The following is a 14,577-nucleotide window of genomic DNA, read 5'->3' as shown; positions in this document are numbered from 1 at the left end:
ACTTTGTCCCCAAAAGTAAGGCGAGTCCCCACAATGTAGTAATACACGCCCATACAAACACACAAAAACCACAGCAGATTCTTATCAGCAGTTTGACAAGTCAACTGTAATTTGTAATAATAAATAATTTCCACCATAACCTGTTATAATGCATCAATCATTTTCAGAATGTCTGCTTACACATTGTCATTTAAATGATTTTTGAATGGGCTTACATTTTACACTAAATGAAACATGTATAGGATTCTAATAGTCTCTCAGTAAAAACAAACTCTCTTCTCTTGACATAAAGTTTTTATTCACGTAAATAAAACCGATCCTTCGTGGTTTAAGGGCCATATCATATAAACATATTTTTTCAATCAGCTTCTTACCGAACACACTAATATTAATATTTTACATAAGTGATTGGAGTTTACAATAGTTTGAAAATGGTGATGACACCTACTCCTGAGCACCAATCAGCATTCAGCAACATTTGAATGTGAATCTGATGACAGTTGGTGGGTTGTTTGCTGATGTCAGTCAAATCTGATCAAACCACACGACCCTGCAACACATTTGCTGAGATTCTGAGTAAAAGCTTCACAAATTACAATTTTCTAAACTTTAACTTATTTAATGTTATCAAAAAATGAGGCTTTAATATCATTCCTGTGCGGCATGATGTGATGAGAACTGGGCTCAAGTGTGAAAATAGACATTTAAGAAAATAAAGCAAACACGTAATACTGAAAGTGGGAACAGTACAGTATTGACTGTTTTCAACTGCCAGAGAGCACACTTTGCATACACAGCTTTTGCAGACAGGCAGATCGTTGGTTTTGTTTTGTGAAAAAAAATTACTTTTACACGTCAAGACTCAACCAATTGTTCCAGTATACAGTAGCAGGAGTACAGTACAGAAGGCTGTATAATTTACGGGCGCATGCTATCTGCTAAACCTCAACTATCTACCCTGCCAGACAGTCATAATGTATTTATCAATTATCCCTGGCTGTGTGTGCCCTTGGGGCTGCAGTCCGAGCCCTCACCTCCTCACAACTGAACTTCAATCCGTCATCCTGTCAGAAAAGCAGGCAGGGGAGAGCGTCCTGCAAAAAACAGCCTTTTGACGAGTCAAAAGAAAGACAAGCTTTTAAAATTAAGTAAAAAAGATTTTCACTCATGAGTGTTTTGCAAAGCCCGCATTAAACTGATGAGTGAACAAAGATCTTGTTTTTTGGCAGAGATTAAAATATGTCATTTTAAAGTATTGGGATGTGAAAAATGTAGATATTATAAATTTAGAAAACCATGATTTGTTGAGGTTACTGTTATGTGTATTTTTCAGGGTGGGAGCATCTACAGCACTATGAATCATCTGATCCATCCGTAGGAGCAAGTCAGGGCTTTGATGATGTGTCTCCCTCCAGAGGAACACAGAGGTAGTAACAGCATGCACTTATGTATTAAGCAAAATAAACTTTATTTATATATTCATCATACAGTAAAACTTCCATCTTACACAAAATGTTACAACAGAATGCAATGCAATACAAGTTTATACATATTTTTCTATTCTGCACATTTTACATTTCCAATGTTGACTCTTATGTAGATAATACTTCTTGTAAGTAATCTGCCTTCATGTCTACAAAAATACATTCTATCTTTGACTGGGTATTACCAACAAGTCCAGTAGACTGACAAAGGAGTTTGGAATAGAGCTACTAATATGTGATATGTCCGTAGCAAAAAAACAAAAATGTCATCACTTCCTCCTTAAATGAATTCATTGGGGTAGAAAAAGCTTTACATTTAGAACATCATGGATGACTCCTGTAAGCACAGTAATGAGGAATTCAAAGCTCTTTGTATTTGTAGACCAGAGTTGTGGTGTCTGGTGTCCATGGCAACTTTCCAGCGCTGACGCACGGTACAGTGCAACAACAGATCAATAAAGTGTGTCAAATGAATTGCAAAAGGAAGCAAAAAAAACTGCTCATAATTGTGAGGATGAATTCATATATTTAACAGGATACATGACAGTGTGTTATCGTCATCAGTGCGAGTACCTGCAGGCAATGCTCTGAACACTCAAAACAGAAACGCAGAGGAAATGGTTAGATGTGTATCAGTGCACACAGGTCTTGTTTGCTTGGGAGGGGAACACATTGTGGTTTAACCGCTTGAAACTGACAGGCAGCTGGTGGTGGAGCTCAGCCTATATTTTTTGGGTGCCCTGCGAGGCTTGTTTGGAGTTGATGGTGGGGAGGCCACGCTCAGATTCCTGACCTTGTTAAAACTGTTCCTCAGGCTGTCCCTCCTGCTCTCCGAGGTGCTGCTGGTGTCCTTGGATGTGAATGAGTCTGGGTGACAGAGGCCAGTCTTCCGACAGCAGCAGCGCAGAAGCTCAGCAATAGCCTTCCTCATATCACTGCTTCCCAGGGCGTAGATGATGGGGTTCAGGCCGGAGTGTAAGACAGCCAGGGAGATGCAAATGTCAGATGCAAAAGTAGGCGCACACTGGCGGGAGCTACAGGAGGAATCCACCAGTAACAGCATGAACAGTGGCCCCCAGCACAGCATGAAGACTCCAACTATAGTGATGACAGTTTTAAGCAGATCCCAAGAACGTTTGCGACTGCGCTGGGTGCCCAGCTGTGCACTTTTATGTACATGGCAGTAGATGGCACCATAGAGCCCGCCGATAGCGATGAGGATGAGGAAGAAGATGATGAGAGAGAAAACGATGTAGTACTTGGAGTAGAGAGGGAGCAGGGTGGAGCATTGGTCCAGGCTACACACACAGTTCCAGCCCAACAAGGGGAGAAAGCCAATCACCATTGCCAAAATCCAGCAGAGTGCCACCAAGCCGTAGATCCTATAGTAGGTCTTCCTCGCTGACTTCTGGGGCAGTGGCTTTATCATGGTGGTGTAACGCTCCACAGCAATCAGCAACAAACTGAATATGGATGCAGCCAGGGCCACAAACAGCATCCCTTCCCTGAAGAGCCACAGAGCAGGGGTGAGGCGAAACGTCTGGCTGCCAGACATACAGATGTTGACCAGGTAGGCAGCGCCGGTGATGAGGTCACTGAGGGTGATGTTGGCAATGCAGACGTAAACCCAGCGTTGGCTGTGACGGATGCGGGAGATGACGGCCACCAGCACCAAGAGATTCTCCAGAATGATGAAAATACTGATGAAGAGGAAGACGGTCTCAGACACACTGATGTGCTTCTGTGAGTTTGAGATGGTCCTGTTCTGCAGGCGGCCGGTGTGGTTGTAATGCCGCAGGATCACATGGTTGATCGCGTTGGCTGCAGTGGTGGCGTTGGATATGGTGGTGTTGCTGGGGTAACTGGGTAAGTGGTACAATTGGGGGCAAGAGGAGGAGGAGGTGAGGTAGGAGAAGACACTCATAGCAGCAGCTGTGCTGGTCAAAATAGAGGCTTTGGGTGGGAACAGGCTAAAACCGAGCCGGTACGAACTGCGCTGGAATTAGTGTGGAACTCCTGTTATCAAACAGGCTATCATCACACTCTAACCACTGGAGCGCTGCCTGTGCACAACACACACACACACCTGAGAAGACAAAAGAATTAAGAACAATTTCAATACAGCATCTATGTGAAAATACAATACAATTCCTCTTTCTCACGACTGTACTGTGTGCTTCCTCATTACGGTGCTTCAATCAATTTAAAAGGCATCATTTAAATGCCTCCACAATGTGCCGCAACACTCCCCCTCTCTGTGGTTAACACAGGGCGAGTGAGCAGCTGCAGAGGGCATTTAAATCACCACGTGAAGGAACTGCACACATCGTTTTCTTCCAAGAACGCTTGAAAATGCTTTTATAAGATTCCCAAAGAACACTGAATGATTTACCAGGCTATAATAATATTTAGAATAGTGGTAAATAATTGCAAAAATGGCAAAAACATACTTTTCCCTTTTCTCTTAAAACTATCAATCGAAATAAATAGAAAAAAAGTATTTTTTGGTTCAGTGTTATATTGTTAAATAAAAGCAGTTTAAAAAGTTTTTTTTTTAAATTCCACATACTTCATGTTGCACCTCAAGAGTTAAGTAGAAATGAGGCAATCTGTTCAAAACCTTTTATATTGCATTCTAATTGTATCCTATTATATGTTGATGAAATCCATTAAATGTTATGATCATAGCTGTAGAGTGATGTGAATGCTGTGCAGTGGGGAGTACTTACTCTGGCTGCTGGTAGTGATGCTGATTGAGTGATTGAGCAGATTTTTGCAGCCGAATTTTGATGGGGAAGTAAGCCAAAGAAGGTTGTGACACACCACACCCAGAACACACACACCACACACACAAACACACTCACACAAACATGCAACACAGAGAGATTACTGTTAGATTACTGGAACTTTTGTTCCATCACCTTGAAAAGAGACAAAGAAACTGTGAGAATTGTACAGGTGCCTACAATGAAACAATTCCACAGTCTAAGAAGTCAACATTGTTGGACAAGCATCTTCTATCTATTTCACAAAATCTATTTTATTCTAACAGATGTTTAACCACCACTTTTCTGGTGCATCAAGATCATCATGTTTTCCCACGACCCCCATACAGATTTAGCAACACATCCAATCATAGCTGCCTTATGATGACTTATACAGGACGTGTCAAAGAAAGTTGTAAATGTTTTTTAAATGCAAAATAACTCAATGTGTTTTCAGGATATGTGGCAAGAATCTCACTTGCACTTACAAGACCATATGGCACCAAGCCAAAGGTGGGTTATTACAAAAACTCAAATTAGAGTTCATGTTTTTTCTAAATATTTCTCAGAAAGTAGAAAAACAGGAACTCCCAATCTCATGGAAAGGTGCCCCTCCCTGTTGATAGAGGGTTTCATCACACAGCTGTGGTTGTTGGTTTGAGTAGACAGGCCACAGTCACAGTATTCGTTACATACATGGCACACTTGACTTCAGCAAACTTCCAACACCAGCAGACCGCAACCACATGCCATAAGACAGGCAGTGGCATTGAGACCATGACACTTTCAAATCAACCATAAACACATAATATATTGAGAACCAGCATACGGGGCATCTTGCAAGCAACAGAAAGCGATGCCAGACCCCTAAATCAAGAGACCACTTTTTGAATATGAGCAAAACCAGAACTCGTGGCTGAATACATTTGCCCTTCGGAGTGGAGTGTTCAAAGACTTATGAGTGTATAGTTCAAGCTTTCAGCAGAGTATAGGCTCTAATTGTACCACTGCACTAAACTTTCCATTTATCAAATGCTTCAAAAGCATGCTAGTGTGGTCTGAAAAAATGTCAAAAGAAACGTTTGGGAAAATAAACTAAAATCATGCCCCGATGTTTCTCTGAGAAAATATTGTTCTTCGTGTGTAAAGAAAATGTTTTCGTTTTTTTTGTGGTAAGAAAAATTGCGAGTGGGTTTCATCTGTCATCTTCCTTCTATGTCCATCACAAAACTGTGGTTTTGCTCAACAGGTCTCCAGTTTGCATGGTTTCTCTGTTCAAGAGCAAGAAAGGACAGAAACCATACAAAGGTAACTGTGAGGCATTCACCATTGACCGTGCAATAGTATTGAGGCATGACATTACCGGGCCTTCCCTGTGAAACCAAAGTGTCTCATTTCTAACAGAACTTCTCCTTTTTAGTCCTGAGATGTAAAAAAAATAGACATGCATCACCAAATCACATAGTAAGAATTGTGATATAGGTTGTCGAATTAAATGATACCGTAGCGAGCTTTTTGTTGGAAATTAAATGTGGAAAAAGAAAAACAACTCAATTCACACCAAGCTATACTGCAACCTGAGGTGTAAACAACACCCACGACTGTTGAAAACGCCCTTACCCTGAAAATAAGACTTCAAACAGCACTATCACAAAATGGGTAGGCTTGTAACCACAAGTGTGTGTGAGTGTGTGTGAGTGTGTGTGTGTGTGTGAGTGTGTGTGAGTGAGTGTGTATGTGAGTGTGCGTGTGTGTGTGTATGTGTGTGAGTGTGAGTGTCCTCATGAACATACTAATTTCAAAGTGAGCCCTTTTTTACCAGTCATGAACACATGTAGAAGTCTGCAAGAGTTGACATTACAACAAGGCCAGAGTTTTCTGTTTTCTCAGTCTCAGTTGGTCTTTAGAGTATGACACTTACATATTTGCATTCCTAACAGTACTCCACTGATTTAGGTTTGCACTTATAATATTTGACGTATGATATTATTGGACTCATGATGGAGAATTAAAACAAAACAAACAGCATGAACATTGATGTAGCAGAACCAGAGATATCGTTCTATATTCCTTGTCAAAACCTGCCGCCTACATTACCCACAGTGCAACTCAACTGCCTACTGTTTGGTTCTTGAGCGGCCAGCTTCAAGCAGAAATGAGGAGCGGGGCTACAGAGGTCTGCTGACCTCACCTCAGTCTAACGCCACACCTCTGGATTGTTTTTTACTTTCTTGTAGTCTTCAGCTCCAACTGATGGTGACGCAAGTGACATCACTTGGAATACTTTATTAAATGTTATGCAGCTTCTTCTGGGGCCAAAAAAGGCTACACGCTCTAGAGCAGGGGTGTCCAACTCAATCACAAAATAAAAAATTAGGACTACATTGAGGGCCAAATAGGGTCAACATTTAATAAACAGGATAGAAGGGCTATTGGACAAAGTGCAAAAATAAACATTCTTTTATGCATATGTACCAGAGCCAGATGTTTGGCATCTTTTCTTGGCTGCCAGTTGATTAATGTCATGGGGTTAAGTTCTGTGCTGTGGAAACCCTCAAGATGGAGTGAAGGTGTGCATCAGTGAGACGACTCCTGTGTGGGTTTTTGTACATCTTCTGTTCTCTACTCTCTTCAAAAGCATGAAAATACATTAAAAAGTAGTAAAAATACAACAAAAAGAAAATAAGTATTACTCCCCGACAGGGAATTGAACCCCAGTCTGCCTCCGCGTGACAGGCAGAGATACTGTCCAGTATACTAACGAGGAGTAGCCTAAAACAGCACGTGACTTGATCTGACGACTCAATGGGCTGACACGGAGTAGCTAATGAATATTAAGTATGTGTGAAGTGTGTTTAAAAAAAAAAAAGTAGTTTGTAAAACGCTGCTTCACTGTGATGAAAAAAAGTCCAGTTGTGAAATAAAGAAATCCTGCTGACCTTTAAAAGAAAAACAGGGAGCCTCTAAAAATGTTACCTGATGTCTTTACTACATCTCAGAGGTAAATATTGTACTTTTTACTACATCTCAGAGGTACATATTGTACTTTTTACTACATCTCAGAGGTAAATATTGTACTTTTTACTGTAGAGAGTACCAGTTGGACTGAAAACCTGCAGAGTGTTGGCTCTGCATGGCATACACCCCTGTACCACTGCAGGGTTACTATTATTCTATTGTTCTATGATGGAGACAGTTAAAAGTGGGTGTGACACAACATCTACGGACAGGAATGTTTGATGGTGGTAACAGACACAAAGAGACTGAAAAAATAAACGCCAGTTCCAATCTCATGTTTGAGAGGGCATCCGTCACAATACAGAGCTTTTGTTTTATTATGGTGACACCATCTGGCCAATCAGTGCAATTAAACAACTTATTTCTTGTATGGTGTTGATCAGTCAACATCTGGTGGCCACAAAGCAGTATCACAATCATTTTCCTGTCAAGAAGAAAACATGGCGCATCACTGTTAGACCGCTTGAAGATGCTAAAAAGCTCACTGAAATCCTGAAATGTCACAAAATTGTATTTACAATAAATATGGACGGCTGACACAACTTAACTTAACATAAATTGGAATAAATCAATGTTTCTAATTCTTCGTAAACTGAAATGTAAATCCCAATTTCACCTCTGTATATTTCTTTGTTGGTTTTATATTGAACACACCAGGCTTGAGATTTCTAATTTCTTAATGTAAACTACATTTATTCCATTACAACAATTCACTCACTGTTTGAATATTGAGGAAGGTCTCCTACACATAAAAAGTATATGCAGTGAGCTAAACATTTCCAATAAAGGTGAAGTCACTGGTTAGTCTTTGAAGTTTTCATGACCAAGAGTTAGACCGTATGTGTTTCAATGAATTAGTACAGTATCGAAGAAACATTATGTTATATTATATTGTTGTTTCTGTGTTCTACTTTGTTGTCTTTAATGTCCTTGTTTTTATATTTGTGTTGTTTATTTGTATATTCTATGCATCTACGTTGAGAGCAACGTGAAAACCGGAGTCAAATTCCTTGTATGCATACGCATACATGGCCAATAAATCAGAACCAGAATCACCTTTATTGGCCATGTATGCGTACGCATGAATTTGATTCCGGTTTACACATTGCTCTCAACGCACATAGAGTATACAAATAAACAAGAAAAATATAAAAACAAGGACATTAAATACAACAAAGTAGAACAGAGAAACTAAGCATACACATTACGATGTACAATATATAAATATAAATATATATCGAAGAATATATATGAACATGAGAGCAACAACAATGACAATGGACAATGGATTTGGGATATTAGTGCAGAATGGAAGCTGATTCTGATTACCTCTGTTCTACTTTGTTGTCCTTGTTTTTATTTTTAATATTTTAATAATAAAGCTGATTCTGATTCTGAAATAACATGTATGTGTATCTGACTATTGTACCACCGCTATAATCCCACAGAGGGCGCTGTTCTGTCGTAAATGCTCACGAGCAACAGGGTGTCTTCATTGTGCAGAATCGGGCTCGTGCCTTTTTCCTCAACTTTTTTTTTTTTTTCACCGCCCAGGCTGCTTCTGTTATTTAGGCAGAGAGAGAGCGAGAGAGAGAGAAAGGAAGTAGCGACGAGCTAGCTGGTTAGCCGCTCTGAACCACACAGTCTGTCAGGGGGAAGAGTGGACTTCTGAACCCGTTTTATCTCAGAGACTGACCTTCTTTGTTCGACAGAAGTGCGCGGGACAATTCATGTAGGTTCGTTTTCTTCTCCAACGTTCACCCGGATTTAAAAATCTTCAAAACGGAGTCAACTCTCACGCTTTTGTGTGTCTGGGTCTCCACCGCTGTTAGCCGAGTCAGTCCTCGTTTCACCAAAAGGAGAACAGCACAAACTGAAGAGCTGAGACTGGGTTAGCCGTTTATTATTATTTTTGGTTGCAATCAAGGATTACACCAAGACAATGAGGAAAACAGCCGGTAAAGGTAACATTACGATAAATACTCATTTGTACGAGCTTGTTCTGTGCTCGTTAATATGTCAAAAATAATGCATTTGTTGAAATATCTTTGTTCTACTTGTATCGATGCGTTTTCGTCCTCTGTGACAGAACTGCTGTTTAGGAAGTTCTTGTGAAGTAGCTCATTAACAACTCTTAAGTTACACGGGTTTCTCCCATTGAATGTAGTCTTATCGTCCCGTTTTCTTTTTTTTAAAGGCAAAATGGAGGTTACAACCGTCCTGTGCTGACTGAGATGATGATAGTTGGTTGTCTTGGTTTGTGTCACAGCAGCATATTGGTTAACGTTCGTGTGTGAATGTAGGCTGACTTGTTGCAGTGCAGTGTGTCCACAGGCCTGATAACGTGGCTAACCTACATGTCAGTGGCTTGTTGTTTGGTTGGGGTCAACAAGGCTCACCTGGATCTCAGAAAAAAAAAGCTCCACTGTGTTCAGTTTTTTTTTTTTTTTTTTTTTCCTTGACATAAATCCAAACCAGAATTGTCTAGAAGAAGGACAACTGCAGTTTATCCAAATTACCAGTGTGTCATAACTGTTATTATGTGACCTCCATGGTGGTGCACAATTCATGGCGACAGCAGAGCACAGCCACGATTGCATGATTGGTAGTTTGAACTACAGATCTGTTTAGTGCTGGGACATATTGTTATTGTGATGTGTGCTGTCTGGGCCTTTTTTATAATAATAATAATAATAATAATAATATCATGATAGATGGTACATGTCTTTGTCCCCCAGACTAAACACATGCATTGCAATTGACCAACAACTTTGTGAAGGTATTGACTGTCTGGCTGAGTAATGTCAGCAGTGGCTGCCTCTACTTGCTTTTCCTGTCATTGCACACCAATGTCAATGCCGCCCACTCCTTGTTTATGTCTGTAATCATGTGAAGGTACTGCCACCTTATCAATGTAGAGTTCATCAATTGGGACTGGGAGACTTTAAATTGATGGCAAATGTATTTAAAATCATATTAAGACACTGAATTGTTGTTTTTCCAGCCGTTTCTTCCATACAGTAAGAGAAATCTTCCACACTCGAGCTGCTGGAGCACCAAGCTCTCGCTTCATGACTAACGTCTGGGTGGTGGAAAAAAGTAATCACACATAGGAACATTAACATTACGCACACATGCACTTCACTTGGAAGTTCCTCTCCCTCCCGTTTCCCTTTTTCCATTTCTCTGATTTACTTTTGGTCTGAACAACGTTGTGTTTCTGGGATGTAAATGGGATGTGACCCTTTGAAACAAGTAGGCGGGGCATCGACCTATACTGGATTGAATTAACTTTTCCCTAACTCAGTTTAGTTTGAGTGCAGTTTTCAGAGAAAGTAACTGTTGTACAGTCTATTCAAATCATCATATATATTCTGGAAAGGTTCAGTTCAGTTTCTCTGCTGAATACACTCAATTGGAAAATAAGAAATGAAACCACGGATTAATAAAAATGGTGAAATGATTGGACAAATAACCACATCACACCCTGGGCCCAGTTTTCACGAGGTGTGTTGCTCACCACAGTTCATCATTGAACTACAAAGCTTCCTGCGTGGAATATAAATGCTAAAGTGACATCTCATCAATAACACATCTCATTAAAAAGATGAGCGCAACCCAGACAGCCTTTCAAATTTATTCTTCAAGACTAAACTCTGGAAGTGATGTTGAACAGAATGTAGATTACATTTAAGCTGTGCCACATATTTGACCGCACATGTCTATTTGATTCATTGTCGAAATGCAATGGTACATAAATATTACTTTTATGAGCATATTGGACTAAGTCTTTTGAAACGCTGTAACAATATCGGTTGAAATGGATATAGTGACACAGGAGGCGTGTGTGTGTGGGCAGCATCTGTAAACCCGCTGGTCGTGTCGGTTCTGCCAACAACACTATACTGTGGATCAGGCATCAGCATATTCAATACAGTCGAGGTTCCCATCTGTCATACTCGCAATCTAATTTACATCCCGATCCCTCAGAGACGCCTTAAGAGTCAAATCTCCATTTATTAAAATGCTTCCTGTCTCACAATTTCAATTATAGTAGAAATATAAAAGGGAAGACATGCAACTGAATAGCGATATTGTTCAGATATGAACACGTAATGTGTGAATGTCATCTGAACCGGAGCTGTGATATTGAAACTTTCACTCAATTCTTCACTTAAAAGATCCGTCCCAACAGCTTTGAATGATTGTAAACCGGGAAATGATGTTGCAATACAAACTGTTTATCCCAAACCTCCTTAAAGTGCTTCTAAACACTTCAGGCGGTTCACAGAACGGCTCTCTGCCATCTTTGAAAGCAGAGGGCCATATGGCCCCCCACTAATGGTCGTACTCTTCAAGCCCCACAGCGAGGCTGACAGTGGTTGAAGACAAGAAAGAGGGGGGGGAGGGAAGACCAATTACATCTCCAGCTCAGCCCCGAGTTGTAATTGGTCTACACATCCTGGTGGATGCAATTGTGTGAAAACTGCGGATGAAAAGATAATTGCCTCGATCCTAGCGGTGCCAACGATTCTCAGAGGAAACTCGAGAAGAGATTCAAAGGGTTTCCTCCTCAGACTCGGCTTTCGTGTTAAGCTTTATTACGATGATTTTCAACCACTAAATCTACCGCTGTGTGTTATGCATATTGATTTCTGCACAGATAAAAATATAAATACGTCTCAGCTAAGCGTTGTGTGTGTGTGTGTGTATAACAGTCCACAGAGCTGTTGATTTTTATTTGTAGAGGCAGTGTCCTCCTGCTTATTATAGTATGTCTGTGTCTTTTAATAAATGTAGGTCTGTTGTTGTTTTCTTATCAAGCAAGCTGCTCTCTCTGCAGCCAGCAAGATGGTTCATAGAAATGTAAAATGTTTTTTTTAAAGGCAACAATAATGAAGCGGTGGGCGTGTAATGGTAATGCAATTGCATTGGCTTATTTTCACATAGATGTCTTAGGGGTCTTGTTGTCGGCTACATATGAGCATTGTATTTTCAGCTGCTGACTTCGGAGGCTGTTTCTGCGTCGTAGATAGTAAAAGCTTTTATTATTTGTTGCAATTGATCTCTGAACTCCTCTGTCTAGTGTCTGTCTTATCTTGTGTGTGTGTGTGTCAGTGTGAAATGGTTTGGGTGTTTCTAGAATAACTCGGGGAAACTACTTTGTTTGTCACAACTGTTCGATGAATCATGATTAGTGTGGGAAATTAAACCCAAAGTGGTGGCTGTAGAAAATACTTTACGACGGGAATACCAGCCACTCTGGCATTTTAGTCTGGTTTCGGCCTACTGTTTGCTATATGTGTGGGATCTGCAGTTTGTACAAGGTTGGCTGACGTTCTTCTACTACCAATCATTATGAAAACACACAATATGCCTTGATGGGAAACGTCTGTTTGCCTAGTTTAAAGCAACGAGGCAGAGTCTATCTGTTGTATTGTAATCCTGTTCGTTGGAGTTAACTATTAGGTGGCTGGGTTCCTCTTTTTATTTTTTGCTTCAGAATCTGACAAGTTTAGGTTCCTGACAGAACAGAGACAGAGGAGCAGGTCAGACTATGGTTCGCTGTGCCAGGAGAGGGATTTCTAATGAGCCCCTTAGCAGCTTGCCTCGTCTCGATGTGCAGCTGGTGAACCGGGGCGATGTGATTTAGGCTACCTGTGAAACGCCTGCAGTCCCACGGCCCTGCAGAACAGCCTCAGTAAGTAGGACACGAGAGTTGAGTGGCAATCTGATTGCTTGCTACATGAGGTATAGCGAAGGGCTCGTTGCTAAAGGCTTGGCAGGAGAGTTGGACGTGTAGAGGCTTGTGCTTCTATTACTATGTGTGCTCATCACCAAGATGTCTGTATCACTCTTGTTACTCACACTGCTGTTCAAGAACACTAGGATGGGCTGGGTGTCATTCTGCCTTTTTTTTGTAAACCGGTGGGTTGGTACAGGGGAGCAGAATCTACGTATGTTGTCACAGACGTTGACGGGTAATTTGAATAAGCTTCCATGGGTTAAAAACCTAGATGACTCCCATCAGTGTGTCATGTCCCTATTTTCAGTAGAGCAAGAAGGTGTATGAAGACGGAGGAAGAGAGGGAAGGAAAGAAGGAGGTCGGAGAAGGAGAAACGGGACACCGGTGTTTTGTGTGTGCTTTTGTGTACATACAGTGTGTCAGTGCTTAGGCCTAGTCCCAATAATGTGACAGGAATGCTCCAGGGTCCGCCTCTCTGTGGAAAAAAAAAAATAAAAAATAGCCTCGCGTTTTTTTTTTTTTTTTTTTTCAGAAAGCTGCTCGCCGAGCTTTGCAGCGTGGATTTGCAGTGACCTGTGTTTTATGGAGACCGGACCACCAGATGGAGAATGTTAGTGTGCGAGTAAGGCCGTCTGTCTTTAGTAGACAAGGAGAGGTGAAGAGCGAACCAGAGTGGTGAGGTTTTAGAAAATCATCCAATTCCACAACGTCCCTGGTAACTCAGCTCTCACAATGTGGCAAAGCTGAATTTCTGGGCTTTATAAATAGAGGCAGCTTTAATGACGGGGTGTAAGTGAGGAAAAGGGATGGCCTACTTACTGAGCCGGAGTATTCCCAAAGTCATCATTTCAAGATAATTGGGATCAAAGCTTGATCGCGATGATTATGATTATACCAAACCTGCCTGATTAGATTGATTATAGGCACAGTTCTAAGCCAAGCAAACGTTTTCACCAAAATATACAACACTAAAAATGTTCCGCAGTGAAGCGAAAGGTGGTCTGTGAACATCATGGAGGACATATTTGAACCACACAATCACTTCATATGGAATTTAGATTAAACTCTCCATGTGACAGCTTTCATGTTCATCTCTTTTGGGTGCTAATCCTCCAGTGTTAGCATCACCTGCTTTGAGCACATTCAAATATGGATCATAAAGTGAGAGATGCCAACAATAACCCAATTTGATGCATGGGCTTTAGCTGCTGCTGATATTTCTGTGGTTGTAGGAAACTTAAGGAAACTTAAGGAACCGCAGAAAACAAACACTTCGGCTACAAAAAAAACTGTCTACAATAGATTATGTTTTGCATGATTCCACCATTTGATTCTCTTCTTACACGTGGAAATTTTGCATACATCAATTATCACAACTGGTCAACAACTCATGCAACCTTTTGCAAAAAAAATCCAATCTGCGCTTATATCTTTGAAGTCTGACATATTGAGTTGAGTTCTGTCATTCGCTCCCTGCCCCCTCAGCTGCAGAGGTCACCCTCAGGAAGGGGACTTTTGTGTGTGTGTGTGTGTGTGTGTGTGTGTGTGTGTGTGTGTGTGTGT

General features: G+C 40.9%; 2 protein-coding genes across 2 annotated transcripts in view; one reads left to right on the top strand and one right to left on the bottom strand.

Annotated features, from left to right (window-relative positions):
- Positions 1-1,305: 1,305 nt before the first annotated feature.
- s1pr4 (sphingosine-1-phosphate receptor 4) lies at positions 1,306-4,296 on the bottom strand. Its single transcript, XM_031864290.1, has 2 exons — positions 4,214-4,296; positions 1,306-3,570 (listed from the first exon to the last, which is right to left on the bottom strand). The coding sequence occupies exon 2, from the start codon at positions 3,406-3,408 to the stop codon at positions 2,164-2,166; it is 1,245 nt and encodes a 414-aa protein (XP_031720150.1). The 5' UTR covers positions 3,409-3,570; positions 4,214-4,296; the 3' UTR covers positions 1,306-2,163.
- A 4,536-nt stretch (positions 4,297-8,832) lies between these two features.
- The window catches only part of myo9b (myosin IXB), a 54,117-nt gene continuing 48,372 nt past the window's right edge, over positions 8,833-14,577 (top strand). The window contains exon 1 of the mRNA XM_031863904.1: positions 8,833-9,231. The gene's annotated coding sequence lies outside the window, so the exon portion shown is untranslated. The remainder of the gene's footprint in view (positions 9,232-14,577) is intronic.

The sequence above is a fragment of the Anarrhichthys ocellatus genome, unplaced genomic scaffold (genome assembly GCF_004355925.1).
Source record: "Anarrhichthys ocellatus isolate YVR2014 unplaced genomic scaffold, GSC_Weel_1.0 scaffold30, whole genome shotgun sequence".
Taxonomy (NCBI): Eukaryota; Metazoa; Chordata; class Actinopteri; order Perciformes; family Anarhichadidae; genus Anarrhichthys; species Anarrhichthys ocellatus.
The sequence above is the reverse complement of the archived record's forward strand: the minus strand, read 5'-3'. Positions and strand labels throughout refer to the sequence as shown.